Below are 16936 nucleotides of genomic sequence, written 5' to 3'. Positions count from 1 at the left end.
TGAACCATACTTCCGAATTAGTCATTCCAAACAAGATCACACAAATGCAAACAAAAGTTTGGGCTACAGCCCACTCCTAGGATGATGCACCCCCCCATTTCTCTAATGATAGGGAGCAAACCAAGAGGGTCCTTCACATCAGAGGACCTCCAAGAAATCTCCCCTTCATTAAATGGAAAGACTAAAGGGGGAAGGTAAAGAGACGTTGACGTATAAGCCTAGCACTCTTTTTCTCAGTACAAGATGCAAATAAGGAAATAGATGATCATAGGTTTATTCCCCTGACTAAAGAGTAAAAGCATCTGGTGAAAACATTATGAAACCAGATTCATCCCCAGATAAAACTGTATATACAGCCTCATTTCTAGGGATTTCTCAAGTCCTTACAATGGCAATGCCCCAAGCAGCAAGAGCCTTGCTAACACCCACAGCTGAGAGTATTTAAGAGGAATTGGGAGGATTTCTCTAGATTTGGAACACTTTTGAGTCTTTAATGAACATTTTGTTGCTGTTGAAGGAAGTCAGTTAAGAAGAACATTCCAGTTTTGATTGCACATATAGTCAATGGGCCCAAAACACATCTTAATTTGGTGTCACAATAAACAGGATTTTTAAAAAATCAAGGACTGGCAATTGAAGCCATGAGTGAAATTTGAGAGGCTTTACGAAATGGTGCTACTGTAAGCTTCCTTAGCAGGAGAGTGCCATCTTGGGCCCATAGAGACAAAGTAGAGACAGGAAAAGTGGCAGCAGGCAGAGGAAGAGGCACTCCCCTCCCTCCCCCAAGTCCCATCCCCACCTCCAGCATGCACAGGCTTTCCAGGACCCACTGTCCTGTTGACGAACAGTAGAAGAAGCTCTGAAATAGACACAGAAATAACTGCAGGATCTCTACGAAGGTTTTTCCAAAAGGATTGCTTGAACTTGGCAAACTACAAAATTAACAGCAGAGCTGGGGCTTCCTTTCATGCTCATCTCCACTTTAAAGGCAGGCTGATTAATACACATAATGATGGGGATGATTGAGACGGGGTTAGAGAATGAGAAATTAAACAATAGGTATCATAAATAGTGCTACAATGAACATTGTGGTACATGTCTCTTTTTGAATTAATAGCCAGGACATGGAAGCAACCTAAATGTCTATCAACAGATGAATGGATAAAGAAGATGTGGCACATACATACAATGGAATATTACTCAGCCATAAAAAGAAACGAAATTGAGTTATTTGTAGTGAGGTGGATGGACCTAGAGTCTGTCATACAGAGTGAACCAAGTCAGAAAGAGAAAAACAAATGCTGTATGATAACACATATATATGGTATCTAAAAAAAAATTTTAAATGGTACTGATGAACCTAGTGGCAGGGCAGGAATAAAGACGTAGACATAGAGGGCTTCCCTGGTGGTGCAGTGGTTGAGAGCCCGCCTGCCGATGCAGGGGACACAGGTTCGTGCCCCGGTCCGGGAAGATCCCACATGCCACGGAGCGGCTGGGCCCGTGAGCCATGGCCACTGGGCCTGCGCATCCGGAGCCCGTGCTCCGCAATGGGAGAGGCCACAACAGTGAGAGGCCCGCTTACCGCAAAAAAAAAAAAAAAAAAAAAGACGTAGACATAGAGAAAGGACTTGAGGACACAGGGCGGGGAGGGGGAAGCTGGGGCGAAGTGAGAGTAGCGACATACATACACTACCAAGTGTAAAATAGCTAGCGGGAAGCAGCCGCATAGCACAGGGAGATCAGCTCGGTGCTTTGTGATGACCTAGAGGGGTGGGATAGAGAGGGTGGGAAGGAGGCTCAAGCGGGAGGGGATATGGGGATATAGGTATGCATATGGCTGATTCACTTGGCTATACAACAGAAACTAACACAGTATTGTGAAGCAATTATACTCCAATAAACATCTATCCAAAAAAAAAAAGAAAAAAACCAGTAGGTATCTAGCATCTGAGTAATTAAGGCCCATGCACTCTTAAGAATAAGTTCATGATGTCAGTGTTTCCTTGCAGACTGGGGCCACACAAACTATTTCCAGAGCAGCGGTGTCTTATCCTGGTGCCCTTTACTCTGCAGTCAACCCAGAAGGGCACCTTGCACGCAATAAAAGCACCGTGCTCATCCAACCTGGAGAGCCACAGACTGTGCTCACCCAGATCTCAGGAAGGGCCCTCCCATAACAGACCCTGGAGTCTTCTGTACCTGCAAAAATAACCATTCCAAAACACCAGCTGGTATTTCTCAGGACACAGCCCCTCAGGACTATCTTCTCATTGTTGAGGGAGTGCTTGCTGCCCTTCCAAGAGAGGACTCCAGTGAATTTATCTAGTTTGTTGTTAGGCGCCTCACAGACAACAATCCCTGTAAAATACAAAAAACAAACATCTTTATGACTCACCTCAAACTCTCTTTAGAGGTCCACAGTACTGCTTTAGCACCCAACTTCTAACATACAGTACAGTTTCCTTCTCTTTTGGACAGCAAAATACACATATATACACATATGTACATATATCCTAGGCTGTGCTAGGAAAAATCATGTGGGAGGGGTACAAAGATGGAAATCCATCAGATATTTTGAAACATTATTTTCTGCACTGTCCAAATAAGAACAGAAACCTCAAGAGCCATGGGATGTTTATTCCTCTAAAAAGAAAAAAAAACACTAATCTCTACTTTTGGTTTGTAACAAATGATTTTTGAAAAGATAAAGCAGGGATGATCCTAAAAGTTTTTCTTATTTCATGTCTTTGTATTTAATGTAACTTTCACACAGGTTAAAGTGGCATACTTCCAGTTTCACAACCAAAGTTAACTGGGTCTTTCTAGGCTGATAATCAGAATTTTGGGGTTCCTACTATATTCCACCCCCAAGAAACCTGGGTCTTGTTTGCCACATGTGCCTGAGAATGCGTGTGATTCCTTTCAGCTGTTCTATGCTTCTTATCTTGATTAGATTCAGAGATCTGGGGGCTCTCAGAGGCACCATATAACTTGCCCCAAACTGTCCAGAAGATGTTTCTAGTTTTTTTTAATACCAAGCCCATTCCAAACTAAGGGCATGCCCATTCTAAATCAATGAATCAATTCGTTCCATTATTTCAATAAGGAAATACACTTTTAGGTGCGGGTTCTCTTGATAGAAAAACAAACCAGAAATAATCTTTCATGGGCCCTGTCACAAAATATATCTATTAGATTCAAGTACATTTGCATTGCAAACAGTTGGGGTTAACTTTTTATAAGTTATGAGTACAAAGATTTGAAAGACAGAGAAAGAGAGGAAGAAAAAGAGAGAGGGAAGGAATGAAAAAGGAGATTGAGGGTAGATCCAAACAGGGTTCAAGCCAGCCAGGGGAAAGATTAGTGTCTACAAAATTCTCTCTTGAAGACAATAAAAATACATTTATTTAATCAGAAGCCAAAAGGGTAGATTGCAACATAAAAAGTGTCATTTGGAAAATGAAAAAAGGAAGCACATTTTCAGCACTGACTGAAAGGAAGAGAGGCCAGCCAGGCCTACAGAACCTTGTATTGCACTGTTACACCCCTAACAAACACCTCCTGAACCTAGAGCCTTCTTAGATGGGCTCCCTTCCTTAGTAGGATGATATGTTTTCCTTTTAAAACTCATGGACCGAGGAGACAGCAGTCAGTTTTCACATGGCCTGATCACTCCTAACCAACCAGATTACTAATATTCATAGACCTTGCTTGAAAAAACAAAAACAAGAGTCTGGAAGGAATGAGAGACTCGAGGGCTCAGGCTGCTTTTCCAACTCCATCTACCTTTCTCCAGTATCATAAAAGTGTCACTGCCTGAACACCCCCAACTGGGACACACACTGGCTTCTTCCCAGACATCCACTGCTAACTGTGAGCGTGCTGGCAGGAGGATTTGGATGAGGCTAAATAACCTGTACAAAGTCACTTTTTATACGAAGGGAAGTGGCTAAGTCCTTGTTTGCTCCCATTACAGCATATATCACAGATATTCAAAAGTAAATGAAAACTGATTTCAACTGGCCCAAGTTGTTTAGACAATTACATTGTAGAAGAGAAGACTTTTTCTAAACCCTAAGAATTCAGTATCTTTTTTTCTTGACCAATAATATGCATTCTTGAATTTTGTAGAACCTTGAATTGGGTGTCACCAGCAAAACCTACATAAAATTACGGGTCGACAGCAACCCTCAAAGCTTATTCCAAATTCTTGACCCAAGACTCAATTTCTCAGGCTTCAAACTCTGCCACTAAAAAAAAAAAAGTGCTTTGGGCAAAAACAACATGATACACAGTTCCTGCCAACAGGAATATAAAAAACAGGCTCATTTGATCATTTTTATTGTCGTAAGCAAAGACTGACATGGAGGCAAATACAGCCTTGAACATGTTGGCTCGCTCCTCCCTGGCCCCAAGGCTCATCCACTTCTGGCCTGACACCAAGGGTGTGGTTCTAGACAGAAACAGGCAGTAAGGCCAAAGGGCTCTGCCTCAGTTTTTGGCAGCCAAACTCCAATTCAGCCCTTCTGGAAGAGTGTGGGCCCAGTGATTTCAATACATACTAAATACAGGGCCTAGTCAAAACAAAGTGGCAAGAACAAAGCCAAACTACTTTTTTTTTTAATCTTTAGAAGTGCTCAGCTTCCCCCTTTTAGCCCTGTTAGCACAAAACACAAGCTTCCCAATGTCTTTTCTGACTCTTTCCAAAAGGGGTGAGCAGGTTTCTTTGAAGGGAGCACTGGATTCACTTCTATATCCCCATAACCCATCATACTGGCTCCATAATAGGTTCTTAATAAATACTTGTTGGAGAGATGGATGGAAAGATGGTTTTAAGAGAGAAGACTGGGAGATGATATGAGTATTAGAGCAGATCTAAGATGAATGAAAGAAGTGGTATATTTCCATGGTAATATGATAAAGGGGATTGGAAGACCTAATCGCCCAGCCACAACGGGGGACTCAGGTTGGCCTAACTCTAAAGGGATACAAATAGATCTGAAAACAAGGTGGGCAACTTAAAGCACATCAGAAGCAATCAAAACTGTATTCCTCTCATAAAGCAAAATAAGGACTAGAGAAAAACTGTAGGACCTTTCTTCCCTTTGCTAATTGTGTCAAAGAGTAAGAGGCAGTTAACAGATGACAATGGATGAGAAAACAGTTTAGGAAAAATAGCATTGTTTCTCACATAATTATTCACTGAACACATGTTTAGAGAACAAAGTCATCTTTAATGAGCAATAAAATAACTGGGAAAAAATCATGTCAATAATGAAGTATAAGTATAATGAAACTAGCTAGTCACAGTTGTTTGTTTCTCTGAAGATAACAGACGTGTAAGCAGATAGCAATTCATCCAGTTTGCAATCGCACAGAAATACTCTAGGCCATACCGAACAAAATCCATGAGATTTCACTCTGAACCCTGCCGGCATTCTAAATTTAGTCCGCTGGATTGTTGGTTAATTACCATCCTAATAACCTTCTCAAACTAAAGTGTTTATCTTAAAGTGGAAATCTATAGTTTATCATGAAAATGGAATTCAGTACCCAATACTTCAAGATTTTTCCAGAGCAGTTGGCTTTATTTCTTTATGGATATTATTATTAGCAATGCTTCTTGATTATCTGTGCTAAAACTCTTCCCTAAGACAATTACCTATTAAATAAGACATCATGGGACTTCCCTGGTGGCACAATGGTTAAGAATTCGCCTGTCAATGCAGGGGACACGGGTTTGATACCTGGTCCGAGAAGATCCCACATGCTGCAGAGCAACTAAGCCTGTGCACCACAACTACTGAGCCTGTGCTCTAAAGCTTGTGTGCCACAACTACTGAGCCCACGAGCCACAACTACTGAAGCCTGCATGCCTAGAGCCCATGTTCTACAACAGGAGAAGCCACCGCAATGATAAGTCCACGCACCACAACGTACCGCAATGAAGAGTAGCCCCTGCTCGCCGCAACTAGAGGAAGCCAGCGTGCAGCAACGGAGACCCAACGCAGCCAAAAATAAATAAATAAATAGGTAAATTTAAAAATAAATAAATAAATAAGACATCATCATTGCTGTTCAAGAGTTCCTCCAGCCAAGAGCTTCTTAGAGTTTTTAGAAGACTGCCCTCTACTGTTGCCCTGATGATTGTAATAAATACTTTTTTCTTAGAAGAATGTCACTTTCCCATTTTCTAAAACCTCATTATTCTTCAACTATTAAGCCTTAGCCACCCAGCATCACCACCATAATGGTCACATCAACACCAGCAGTAAAGAGAAGAGTTATTCCTCCTTGTCTTCACAAGGCATCTATGCCTTACACAGTCACATCAGCTTTGCTGTTAGGCTGTGTTTCTGTCCAGGTGAATAGGAAACATATCTGATAGGTTTAAAAAGTCACAAGATGCTAACAAAGCCTTTCTGTGTGTGTGTGTTTTTTTTTTAACCAAAAAGAGATGCTTGTTTTTCTGTGTTTTAATTACACACATGCTGTTCTTTAGAAAGGATCACAAAAACACACAAAGATTCCTGAAATAAAGAGTCAACCAAGGGGGCTTCCCTGGTGGCTCAGTGGTTGAGAGTCTGCCTGCCGATGTAGGGGACGCGGGTTCGTGCCCCGGTCCGGGAAGATCTCACATGCCGTGGAGCCGCTGGGCCCGTGAGCCATGACTGCTGAGCCTGCGCGTCCTGAGCCTGTGGTCCGCAACGGGAGAGGCCACAACAGTGAGAGGCCCGCGTACAGCAAAAAAAAAAAAAAGAGTCAACCTTTCCCTGGTTCGAAACTCAGTATTAACAGTCATACAAAATATGTAAACTTGTCATATTTGCAAAAAAACAGATCTTAGTCCAGCCAGTAACAATATGCAAAAGATTCTTAAGCACATTTGGACAATTAACATCCGGGGCTTTCCCCAAGGCATAAGAATGACCAGTTTACAAATGTATAATTGAAACTATTTCCAGTTATTATTTGTAAATCTTGTCAATTCCTATAAGACTTCAAAATGAAAAATCAAGATCCACTCTATTTTTATACTTATTATAATTTTAAGTCAAGTTATGTATCTTTTTTTATAAAATTCAACAGACTACATATCAATTTTTTTCTGATGTTTGAAATGTATAAAAATATTTATATGAGAATTTTTCAAATAAATGGATTTACCTACCAAAACCCACCTCTGTCTTGCGTGTGCTGGTCTCTACGTTTGGCCAGCTCTTCTATGAGCTCTTCTCGGGGATCCTGACATTCAAGATCACTGAGAACACTGGCTACTTTTTTTTTTTTTTTTTTAATTTATTTTTTTTGTGGTACGTGGGCCTCTCACTGCTGTGGCCTCTCCCTTTGCGGAGCACAGGCTCCGGACACGCAGGCTCAGCGGCCATGGCTCACAGGCCCAGCCGCTCCGTGGTATGTGGGATCTTCCCGGACCGGGGTATGAACTCGTGTCCCCTGCATCGGCAGGTGGACTCTCAACCACTGCACCACCAGGGAAGCCCGAACATTGGCTACTTTTTAAAAACATGATGATGTCATCTGAGTCCTGGATGGACTTGATCTCTGGAAATTCATTTTGCATTTTCAGGTTTAAAATATTCTTGAAATGTGTATCTTACCCTGATCAGGAGCTAAGCAGTCATGCTGATTCCCCTGACTCTCCCATGCTGCCTTTCTGTTTGCAGTTTAGAGCCTCTCATGTCCTTTCATAGACTAGGCTTTGCCAGCAGTCCTAGATTCATATTCTAACTCCTCCACTTAGTAACCCTGGGACCTTGGGAAAGTTATTCAATTTATCTGAGATTCAAATTCCTTGCCCATAAGTTGGAAGTAATAATAATCTCTTCCTCCCAGGGCTGTAAGGATTTAGTAAGATAATATGTGCAATTACTTAGCATGGTGCCTGGTACATAGTGAGTACTTCTTCATGTGTCAACATCATGTGTAGTGACTGAGAACTTTAGGACTTTTATCTAATTAAAGGCTTCCTTGGGAATGAGCTCTTGTTCAAGTCTGTCTTCTCCCCTGGGCTATAAGTGCTATGAAAGCAAGGTCTGCGTCTGACCTATTAACCACTGTATCCCCAGGCTTACTAAATACTGTATCTCCTTGCCATTGTGTTAAATATACATTTAGTGGAAAAATGAACAGGTGACTGAGTGAATGGATAAAAGAAAGAAAAGAATGAATGAAAGCTCATGCCATGCCTGGGCTTCTCTGGTGGCGCAGTGGTTAAGAATCTGCCTGCCAATGCAGGGGACATGGGTTCAAGCCCTGGTCCAGGAAGATCCCACATGCCGCAGAGCAACTCAGCCCGTGTGCCACAACTACTGAGCCTGTGCTCTAGAGCCCTCGAGCCACAACTGCTGAAGCCCATGCACCTAGAGCCCATGCTCCGCAATAAGAGAAGCCACCGCAACAAGAGGCCCTTGCACCGCAACCAAGAGTAGGTAGCCCCTGCTCGCTGCAACCAGAGAAAAGCCTGCATGCAGTAATGAAGACCCAACGCAGCCAAAAATAAATAAATAAATAAATAAATTTTAAGTAGTCTGAAGTGACAATCTTTAAAAAAAAAAAAAAGCTCATGCCATGCCTAAAGAGGCCACCAACAAGACACTGTCCTTGGGTTTAAGAGCAAAAGTGGGGAGGCAGGAAGACTTACAAGAGACATCCTGGAGCCCTACCCATCTCAGTTTTGACTCTTGGTCTTGTCCCCAGTTTGGAGTTCCCAGTGGGGACTTCTCTAGAGTTAGGACTGGGAAACTCAGGTCTTCAGCTACTTAGAAGATGTGATATGCCCTTACGACACAAGGACAAAAAACTGTAGTTTGGTGTTAAGAAAGTATTTTGACAAATCTCAGAAGAAAAACCACATGGTAACTAGAAGCAAAAATAAGGCCATACCCAGATTTGCCCAGAAGTCACAAGCTAAAAGATATTCTTAGCACAGACAGAAAGGGCATGCCTCACACGTCTGTCTCATCTATTAGACCTTACCATAGCCAGGCAGGGCATTTTCAAATGTACAGAATGCTGATATCATAGTTTTAATTTAAGCTAAAAGATGCAATATCTGGCTTTAATTCCCATGATTCAAGGAAATCTTTTTTTAGTCACCAGAAGAAAACTTGAAATCTACTGATACCTCATTATGACAAAGGTTAACAGAGGAGACATAAAAGAGGGGATAGAAGAAGACTGGAGGAGTAAAAGGATCTAAAGAACCTTGATAATACATGTGAAGATGTGTTATAATTCTACATACTTTGTATTGTATCTTGTCCTTAGGGGTGCTTAATGAATAAGCTTAATAAACTAATTAATAGAGAGTGATGAAAACAGAAAAGATAAAAAATAACAGAAAAAGAGACAATGTGGGTAGAGGAGATAAGTAAACTAAAATAAAGAGTGAAAGAGGAAGATGCAAAGAGAATAGTTAGAAATAATGTAAAAACAGAGGAAAGAAAAATGGTGAAATGGGGTCATTAGAGAAATGTGTGTATATAGTATACGGTGTGTGAATGTGTGTGTCACAGAGGCAGGGAGAGACTGAACGTAAAACTAGGGCTTGGAGAAAAGGAAATGAAGGAAAAGTTGAAGGTTATAAGAAAGCAAAAGCAATTGTGGGAAGGATTTGGGGTTTGTTAACTGTCCCAACTCTTTGAAAGACTTTTCCACATCTTGCATCACTCTCTTCATCTTTAAATTTGGCTGCCAACAGGGGAAATCTAATTTGTATATTGTATCTAATTTACAGTATTTCCCCCTAATCCCTCCGTTCATTTTCAGATGCTTTCTTGGAAACAAGAAATCATATATATATATATATATATATATATATATATTTTTTTTTTTTTTTTTTTTTTTTTTGCTGTACACAGGCCTCTCACTGTTGTGGCCTCTCCCATTGCGGAGCACAGGCTCCAGACGCACAGGCTCAGCAGCCATGGCTCACGGGCCCAGCCGCTCCACGGCATGTGGGATCTTCCCGGACCAGGGCACGAACCCACGTCCCCTACACTGGCAGGCAGACTCTCAACCACTGAGCCACCAGGGAAGCCCCAAAAATCATATTTTAATATGGCTAAACCCACGGAACATCAAATTGCCTTGAACTTTAAGGTAGATTGAAATTCAACCCAAGATTTAAGAATGAAAGAGTAACTTTAGCAGAAATCTGGTATTTAGCCCAGAAGCGTACCAGCCTCATAAATGTGGCATTACATGTTCTCTGAAAAGTGACCACAGTTTACGTATAAATGAGAGAAAAGAGAGGTCTGTGTTGCCTTTATTTGGGAAAACGATTATATGTTGGAGATTTGGTGAATTATCTGTGCTATGTGAAGCAGATTCAGGCCACAACTATTAGGTAATAATTATTAATACACTTTTATAATAAATTTTATGAAGCATTAACAAAAGACTATTTATATATATATGCAAATCCTCTGACCTCTCAGGACCTGTTATCCCATCTATGATAAAGGAATTATTTTAGGTGAGGAAGTATTTTCCTGTTTCAGCCCAAGCAGCAGCACTTGTATTGGTTTAAATTTGGGATTTTTGTGTTAAATTGTGTTTGGAGAAAGGATTCTGAAGAAAAGACATTGTAAAACCACCAGGTGACCCCTCTCCTAGCCACTGCCCTCCAGGAGAAGGGGACCCAGCACCCTTGCTGTGTCTTACAAGTTCCCATCAGGAAGCCTCCTCCTCACCCCATCGTTTCACACTGCACTCTCAATCCCTTACTTTAGGCCACTCCTTTGCTCTATCAAATCTCTCTGGGTCCTGAGGCTGATCCTGTCCCCCATTCTCCAGCACCTGTGACCATTTATTCATGCATTCAGCAAGTATTTATTGAGCGCCTATTCTGTGCTAGGCTTTGTTCTAGGGACTTGGCATATATCAGTGAGCAAAACAAAGATCCCTGTGCAGCTTACATGGCAGCAGGTAGAGATCGACAATAAATAATAAACAGAAAATAAGCAGTTTGTAGAGTATGCCAGATGGTGATAAGTGCTATGAGAAGAAAAAGTCAAGCAGGGAAGGGGGGCTAAGATTATAAGGAGTCATGCTGAGGAGGAGGATTCTTGGCCCCATTCCTGTAATTCCAAGTAAGAAGTCTACCTAATCCAGCCTGGCCCTTTATACACTACCCTGGAACTGACCTATGGTCAGAGGATGTGTGTGGTAGAGACACTACTCAACAAATATCCATACTCGTTATTTCCCAGTCTCCCTTGCAGTTAGGTCAGGCCCATGTGACCCACACTAGCCATCGAAATGTGAGAGGAAGAGCAGTTGAAAGTCATTTTGTCTCTTTCATCTCATCCTTACTCTGATGTGCTCACCTTAAAGTCCATTAGTCTAGGCATCATGGCTACAAGATGAAGAAGGCCACCCAACCTGCATCAGATGTGACATGAGGAAGAAATAAACTTCAACTGTTTATGTCACTACGATTTAAGGGTTGTTTGTAAGTGAATCATAGTGTAGGCTATCTGTACCAGTATCTGTGAAAGAAAATGAACTTGTAATTATAACATCATTTTTTTCTTTTTGATGGTAAAGTAAGCAAAAAGTCATGAATTTTTACCTCCTCATAGACGGACAGAGGTGTAAAGGTACAATTCTGCCAGGAAAGAAATGAGTAAATTACATTTAGTTTGCCCTTTTAGGACTCCATAAATATTCTATGACATATTTTAAGAAAGTATTTTGATTCATGAGCACAATTTACTTTTCTTGGATTCATGTAACAGTAACATTTCATTGAAAAAGTTACTTAGTAGAAAATGTGTAATTTGTTTTAATCTAATCAAAATATTTCTTGGGCCATTCAGTTTCCTGGCTATTCCCTTGACTCACACTGGAGGAACAATTTTTTTTCTATAAACGTTTTCTACAACACCACTCATTTAAGAAAGACTAAAATATTAACAGTATCAGAGGGAGTTTACAAGCAAATGCAAAGCACAGGCAGTATAAGCTCTAAGCTGTCCACTGAGAGACTTTAAAATTAAATTTGCCTGTGCTCTAAATCATGGGATCATGCTAAGACCCTTGTCCACATTTTCCTTTAGTGGACTCCAAAGAAAACATTCTGAAAGATAGTCTCAAACTCATAAATATTTGTTAATAAATAAAACCAATCTATATGGAAATACTGATATTCAAGGCCAGACCTATAAGTGTGTAAAGCAAGAAACCACTGAGGGGTGCCAGAAAGAACCAAAGATTCTCCCACCGTCTGTCAGGGTGCCTAGAATCCTACCATTAATGGCTCTCTGCTTTGACTCGAAGGATTTTATTTCTCTGCAACAGCTTTAATAGAAAAGAACAAGACACAGCTGGAGTAGAAAAGGCAAGAGAGACCATGCTGAGGAGCAGGGGACTGGGTTGAATGATGTGAAGATGGTGATAGCAAAACCATGGTCTAAAATAAAGTGCAACAGCTGACCAACTGATTAATAAATCAGAATATTCTTCTAGAACACCTGCTATCTTTAAGACATTATACCAGGCACTCTGAAAGACACAGAAGTATATGAGGCAGGATTACTGTTTTCGTGAAGTCTGCAGTCTAGTGTTTGGCCTTTGTTATGGAGCCAGAGAATGGATGGCTGGTTAAAGCTAGAAATATGAGTGTGGCCTGTATTCATCCTCAGCATGTCTGCATAAGGCTCCAAGGAGACCTAGGTCAGGCAAGTGAAGGGTATTGTGGGACTAGAGAGAACGAGATCTAGAGAAGAGGAAACATGGATGAAAGGAACGATGAACTGATAAAGCCATTCTCCCCTTGGAGAGTAAAAGAGTAAAACACTTTTACTCTTTAGTGTGAGAAGAGATTACAGGCTTTGATGCCTGGAGAATTTTATGTCTTTCCACCAAATAAAAAGAAACATAAATTGAATTTCATATAATTAGTTTGTTACATTGCTTTGTTACAAAAGCTTTTTGAGATTTTTGTTTGTCAGTTTTAAACACTTACCATCAAACTTTGCAAGTCTGCTAACATCTGCTCCAAGTTCTGAGGTAACTGATAGCGCACGGCGCACTTTAAGGTTCGTTTCCCTGTGAAATTAATTGACACGGCATGAACTTTTAAATGGAACAGCCCAACAGCATCTTACACAAAGTCATCAGAGACACTTCAGCAATCTCAGCACATGCAAAATCCAACACAAGAGATTCAAGAAACTCCCCCTGAATGTCATTCACACCTCCCACACTACCTCTGGAAAATGGACAGGGCTTTGCAGGCTCCTAAGAGCTGGCATTCCACCCACGGCACATCTGTGTAACAACAGAGTAATCTGTTTTGCTATTTGAAAAAACAGAGGATGTAATAAATATGCTTTCATTCAAACCTACTTAGACATCATGCATGAGTTACAAAACACATTAGGAATGGGAACACAGTTGCCAAATAAAGGAGGCCAGTATCACTCCAGAGTCTGCTATCTATGCAGGAGTTTTACTTGTAAGAGATGGTCATGGCTAATTTCACAGTAGCTGAAATTCAAATGGGAAAAGGAATACAGCTTTCTTTTTCTTGGAGAATCAAGCCAAGAATCCCATAAGTCTAGAATCATACAACTAGACAAGAACTAAGTAGATCACAGTGAGCTGGTCATTGTCTTCCAGGCAAGACCACATATACACTGGACAGATGGCTCTCTGGTATTTGTGAAATGACCAGCAGTGAAGATTCTATGGCCATCACTAAAGTCTTGTGTTAAAGAGTTTGCAATGCCAGTTTCCTCACTGAGTTCAACCTAATTCTCTTCTACTGTAACTTAAGATCATCTGTCAGAGTTCTACCTTTATGGGATTTTAGTAGTGGGCTAATTTAGTCAACAAATATTGATTGAATATATATCATAGTCACTCATGAACCTCAATGCAGCCACTAAAGGTTATTGTCCTCTTGCAGGAAACAAGTGGTAGGTAAAAAAGCAAATATCGCCTTTTAGAAGTACATGTCAAACCATGAAATAATTGAATTTAGAGAACTGAGCAGGTACCTGAGACTGCATTTAATCTAAACTTCCCATGAGTGAGCTTCACAATGATGTTACGACAATATATACCCAACCCAAGGAATGCCCATTGGTGAAATAGCTTTCTGCATGAAACATTAAGTTGAATGTATAATTGAAATGTTTTTGTTTAAAAGTAATCTTATTGCTCTAAATCTATCAATTCGTAGGAGGCAGAGATGAGTAGGGATTGAAATAGTCAAGAATAACTTCATAATTGAGGCAGATATTGAGCTGAGCTTGATGGAAAAGAGTGAGACAGTGGTGTTGAGGCTAAAGGACCAAAATGAGTTTGGTCATTTAAACAACTTTTCAAATAATTGAAACAGTCAGTCACACCAGCTGGACCAGACAGCCCTCGTTCCATGACCATAAATCCCGTCACTCATCAAAGTTCATCATCATGTTAAGTTACTTCCTCAGGATTCTCTCTACCAGCTCACTTCCACCTGCAGATGTAGAAGCTAAAGGGGAAGAATAATCACACATAGACCTTACTGATAAAAAAAATTTCTTTTCCAAAACTCTTGATTACTACCTTCAGTGTCATGCCATACTCTTCCTTAATCTGCCTCAATATCTTGATAAACTTCAAAATGAGTTTCAGCATAAGGAACAATACAGAAAGATCTTTTGTACCCTTTACTCAATTTCCCCTCTGGTACCATCTCGCAAAACTGTATCACAATATCATGAGCAGGATACTGACATTGACAGTCAAGATCCAGAACATTTCAATCACCACAAGGGTTCCTTCAGTCTCCCTTTATGGACACACTCACTTCCCTGCCTCCTGAAACCCATCTTTAACTCCCAGCAATCCCTAATCTGTTGTCCACTACTCTAATTTTATAGTGATGTTATATAAATGAAATAATACAGTATGTGACCCTTTGGGATTGGCTTTTGTCCACTCAAAATGATTCTGTGAAGATTCATCCAGGTTGTCGCATGTATCAATAGTTCATTCCTTTTTACTGCTCAGTAATATTGCATGATATGGATATACCACAGTTTGTTCAACCACTCAGCTGTTGAAGGACATATAAGTTGTTTCTAGTGTTTGGATATTACAAATAAAGCTGCCCCAAACATTTGTATATAAGTTTTTATGTAAACATATGTCATTCCTCTGGGATAAATGCCTGGGAATGAAACTGCTGGGTGTTACATGCTTAGTTTTTTAAGAAACTGCCAAACTGTTTTCCAGAGTGATTGTAGCATTTTACATTCCCATCAGCAATGTGTGAGTGACCCTGTTTCCCAACATCCTTGCCAGCATTTAGAGTTCTATTTTTTCTTTTAGCTATTCTGATAGGTGGGAAGTGATATGTCATTGTGGTTTTAATTTTAATATCCCTAATGGCTAATGTTGTTGAACATCTTTTCGTGTGCTTATTTGCCATCTGTATGTCATCTTTAGTGAAATGTCCCTTCATGTCATTTGCCAATTTTCTAACTGGATTGTTTAGTTTTTTTACTGTGGGGTTTTGAGGATTTTTAATATATCCAAGATACAAGTTCTTTGTCAGGTAGATAGGTTGCAAATATTTTCTCCTAGTCCATAGCTTATTTTTTCACCCTCTTAACAGGGTCTTTTACACAGAAAAAATTTTTAATTTGATGAATTCCAGTTTGTCAAATTTTCCTTTTATGTATTATGTTTTTGGGATCAAATCTAAGAACTCTTTGACTAGCCCTAAATCTTGAAGATTTTCTACTGTTTTTCTCTAAAGATTTTATAGTTTTATATTTTACATTTGAATTCAGTTTCCTTAATAGTTACAGGGCTATTCAAATTATCCATTTCATATTGGATGGGTTCTGATAGTTTGTTTTCCAATGAAGTGGTCCATTTTATCTACTTTGTTAAATTAATGTGTATAGAGTGGTTTGTAGTATTTCCATACTCTTTTGATGACTTCAGGATCTGTCATAATATCCCCTGGTTCATTCATGATATTGTTAACTTGGGTCTTCTCTCTTTTTTTCTTTCCCTGTTTTCTTAAAAGTTTGTTTATTTTATTAATGTTTTCAAAGAACTAGCTCTTTGTTTCACTGACTTTTCTCTTGTTTTTCTATTTTCAAATACATTGGTTTCCACTCTTTATCTCCTCCCTTCTGCTTGATTTGAGTTTATTTTGTTATTTTCTAGGTTCATGAGATGGAAGATTATATCATTGATTGGAGGCTTTTTCTCTTTTCAAGTGTATACATGTATTGCTATAAATTTCCCTCTTAGCACTATTTTAGCTTCTGCCCAGACCAAAGGTAAGATCACACAGACTGAACTCTATTTGGATAGCTCAATACAGCATTTATTTAGAAGGCAGTGGTTAAAACCATGGGCTCTTTTGTCAGCTGCCAGGTTTGAGTCCTGGCTTCACTCTCTAGAAGTTTGGGACAAATTCTTTCATCTCTCTAAGCCTTCATTTTCTCACCTGTACAACAGGGCTTATATAGTACCTAAGTTAGGATTAAATGATGAAATTCATCTAAAGCACACATACAGTATCTTTAAAATGTAAGCATTCAATAAATATTTTGATGTCAGACAAACTGAATCCACTGAAACAGAATTACTATACAGTCTATAACTAAATTCCAAATTAGCATCAATGTCAAAACTGCATCCTATTCCATTTCTCTCTTATCTCTCTACATCTTCATTTGACCCAGTTCCAAAAGTTGCCTTCTAAAGTAACATCAGTCCTCTTTCTTCAACGGATCTTGATTGTCACTCCTCTCATTTTCCTTAGACAATCACTTGAAATTAAAAACAAACAAACAAACAAACAAACAGAAAACCCTTCCAGGGAATCTGAGTGAAAAGTCCCTGTGTAAAGCTATTTACGTATATATGTTTAGCTCGCTGTTTCTGAAAGAAATAA

General features: G+C 39.9%; 1 protein-coding gene across 5 annotated transcripts in view; it reads right to left on the bottom strand.

Annotated features, from left to right (window-relative positions):
• Positions 1-16936, bottom strand: part of ATP8B4 (ATPase phospholipid transporting 8B4 (putative)) — a 256970-nt gene that overhangs the window by 108802 nt on the left and 131232 nt on the right. For all 5 annotated transcript variants that reach the window (XM_081226816.1, XM_081226817.1, XM_081226819.1 and 2 more), the window contains 2 exons: positions 12995-13077; positions 2203-2361 (listed from right to left, as the gene is read on the bottom strand). In XM_081226816.1, coding sequence (XP_081082942.1) covers positions 2203-2361; positions 12995-13077 — 242 coding nt within the window. The remainder of the gene's footprint in view (positions 1-2202; positions 2362-12994; positions 13078-16936) is intronic.

Source organism: Mesoplodon bidens (assembly GCF_964165515.1).
Source record: "Mesoplodon bidens genome assembly, chromosome: 3".
NCBI classification, from domain to species: domain Eukaryota; kingdom Metazoa; phylum Chordata; class Mammalia; order Artiodactyla; family Ziphiidae; genus Mesoplodon; species Mesoplodon bidens.
The sequence above is the reverse complement of the archived record's forward strand: the minus strand, read 5'-3'. Positions and strand labels throughout refer to the sequence as shown.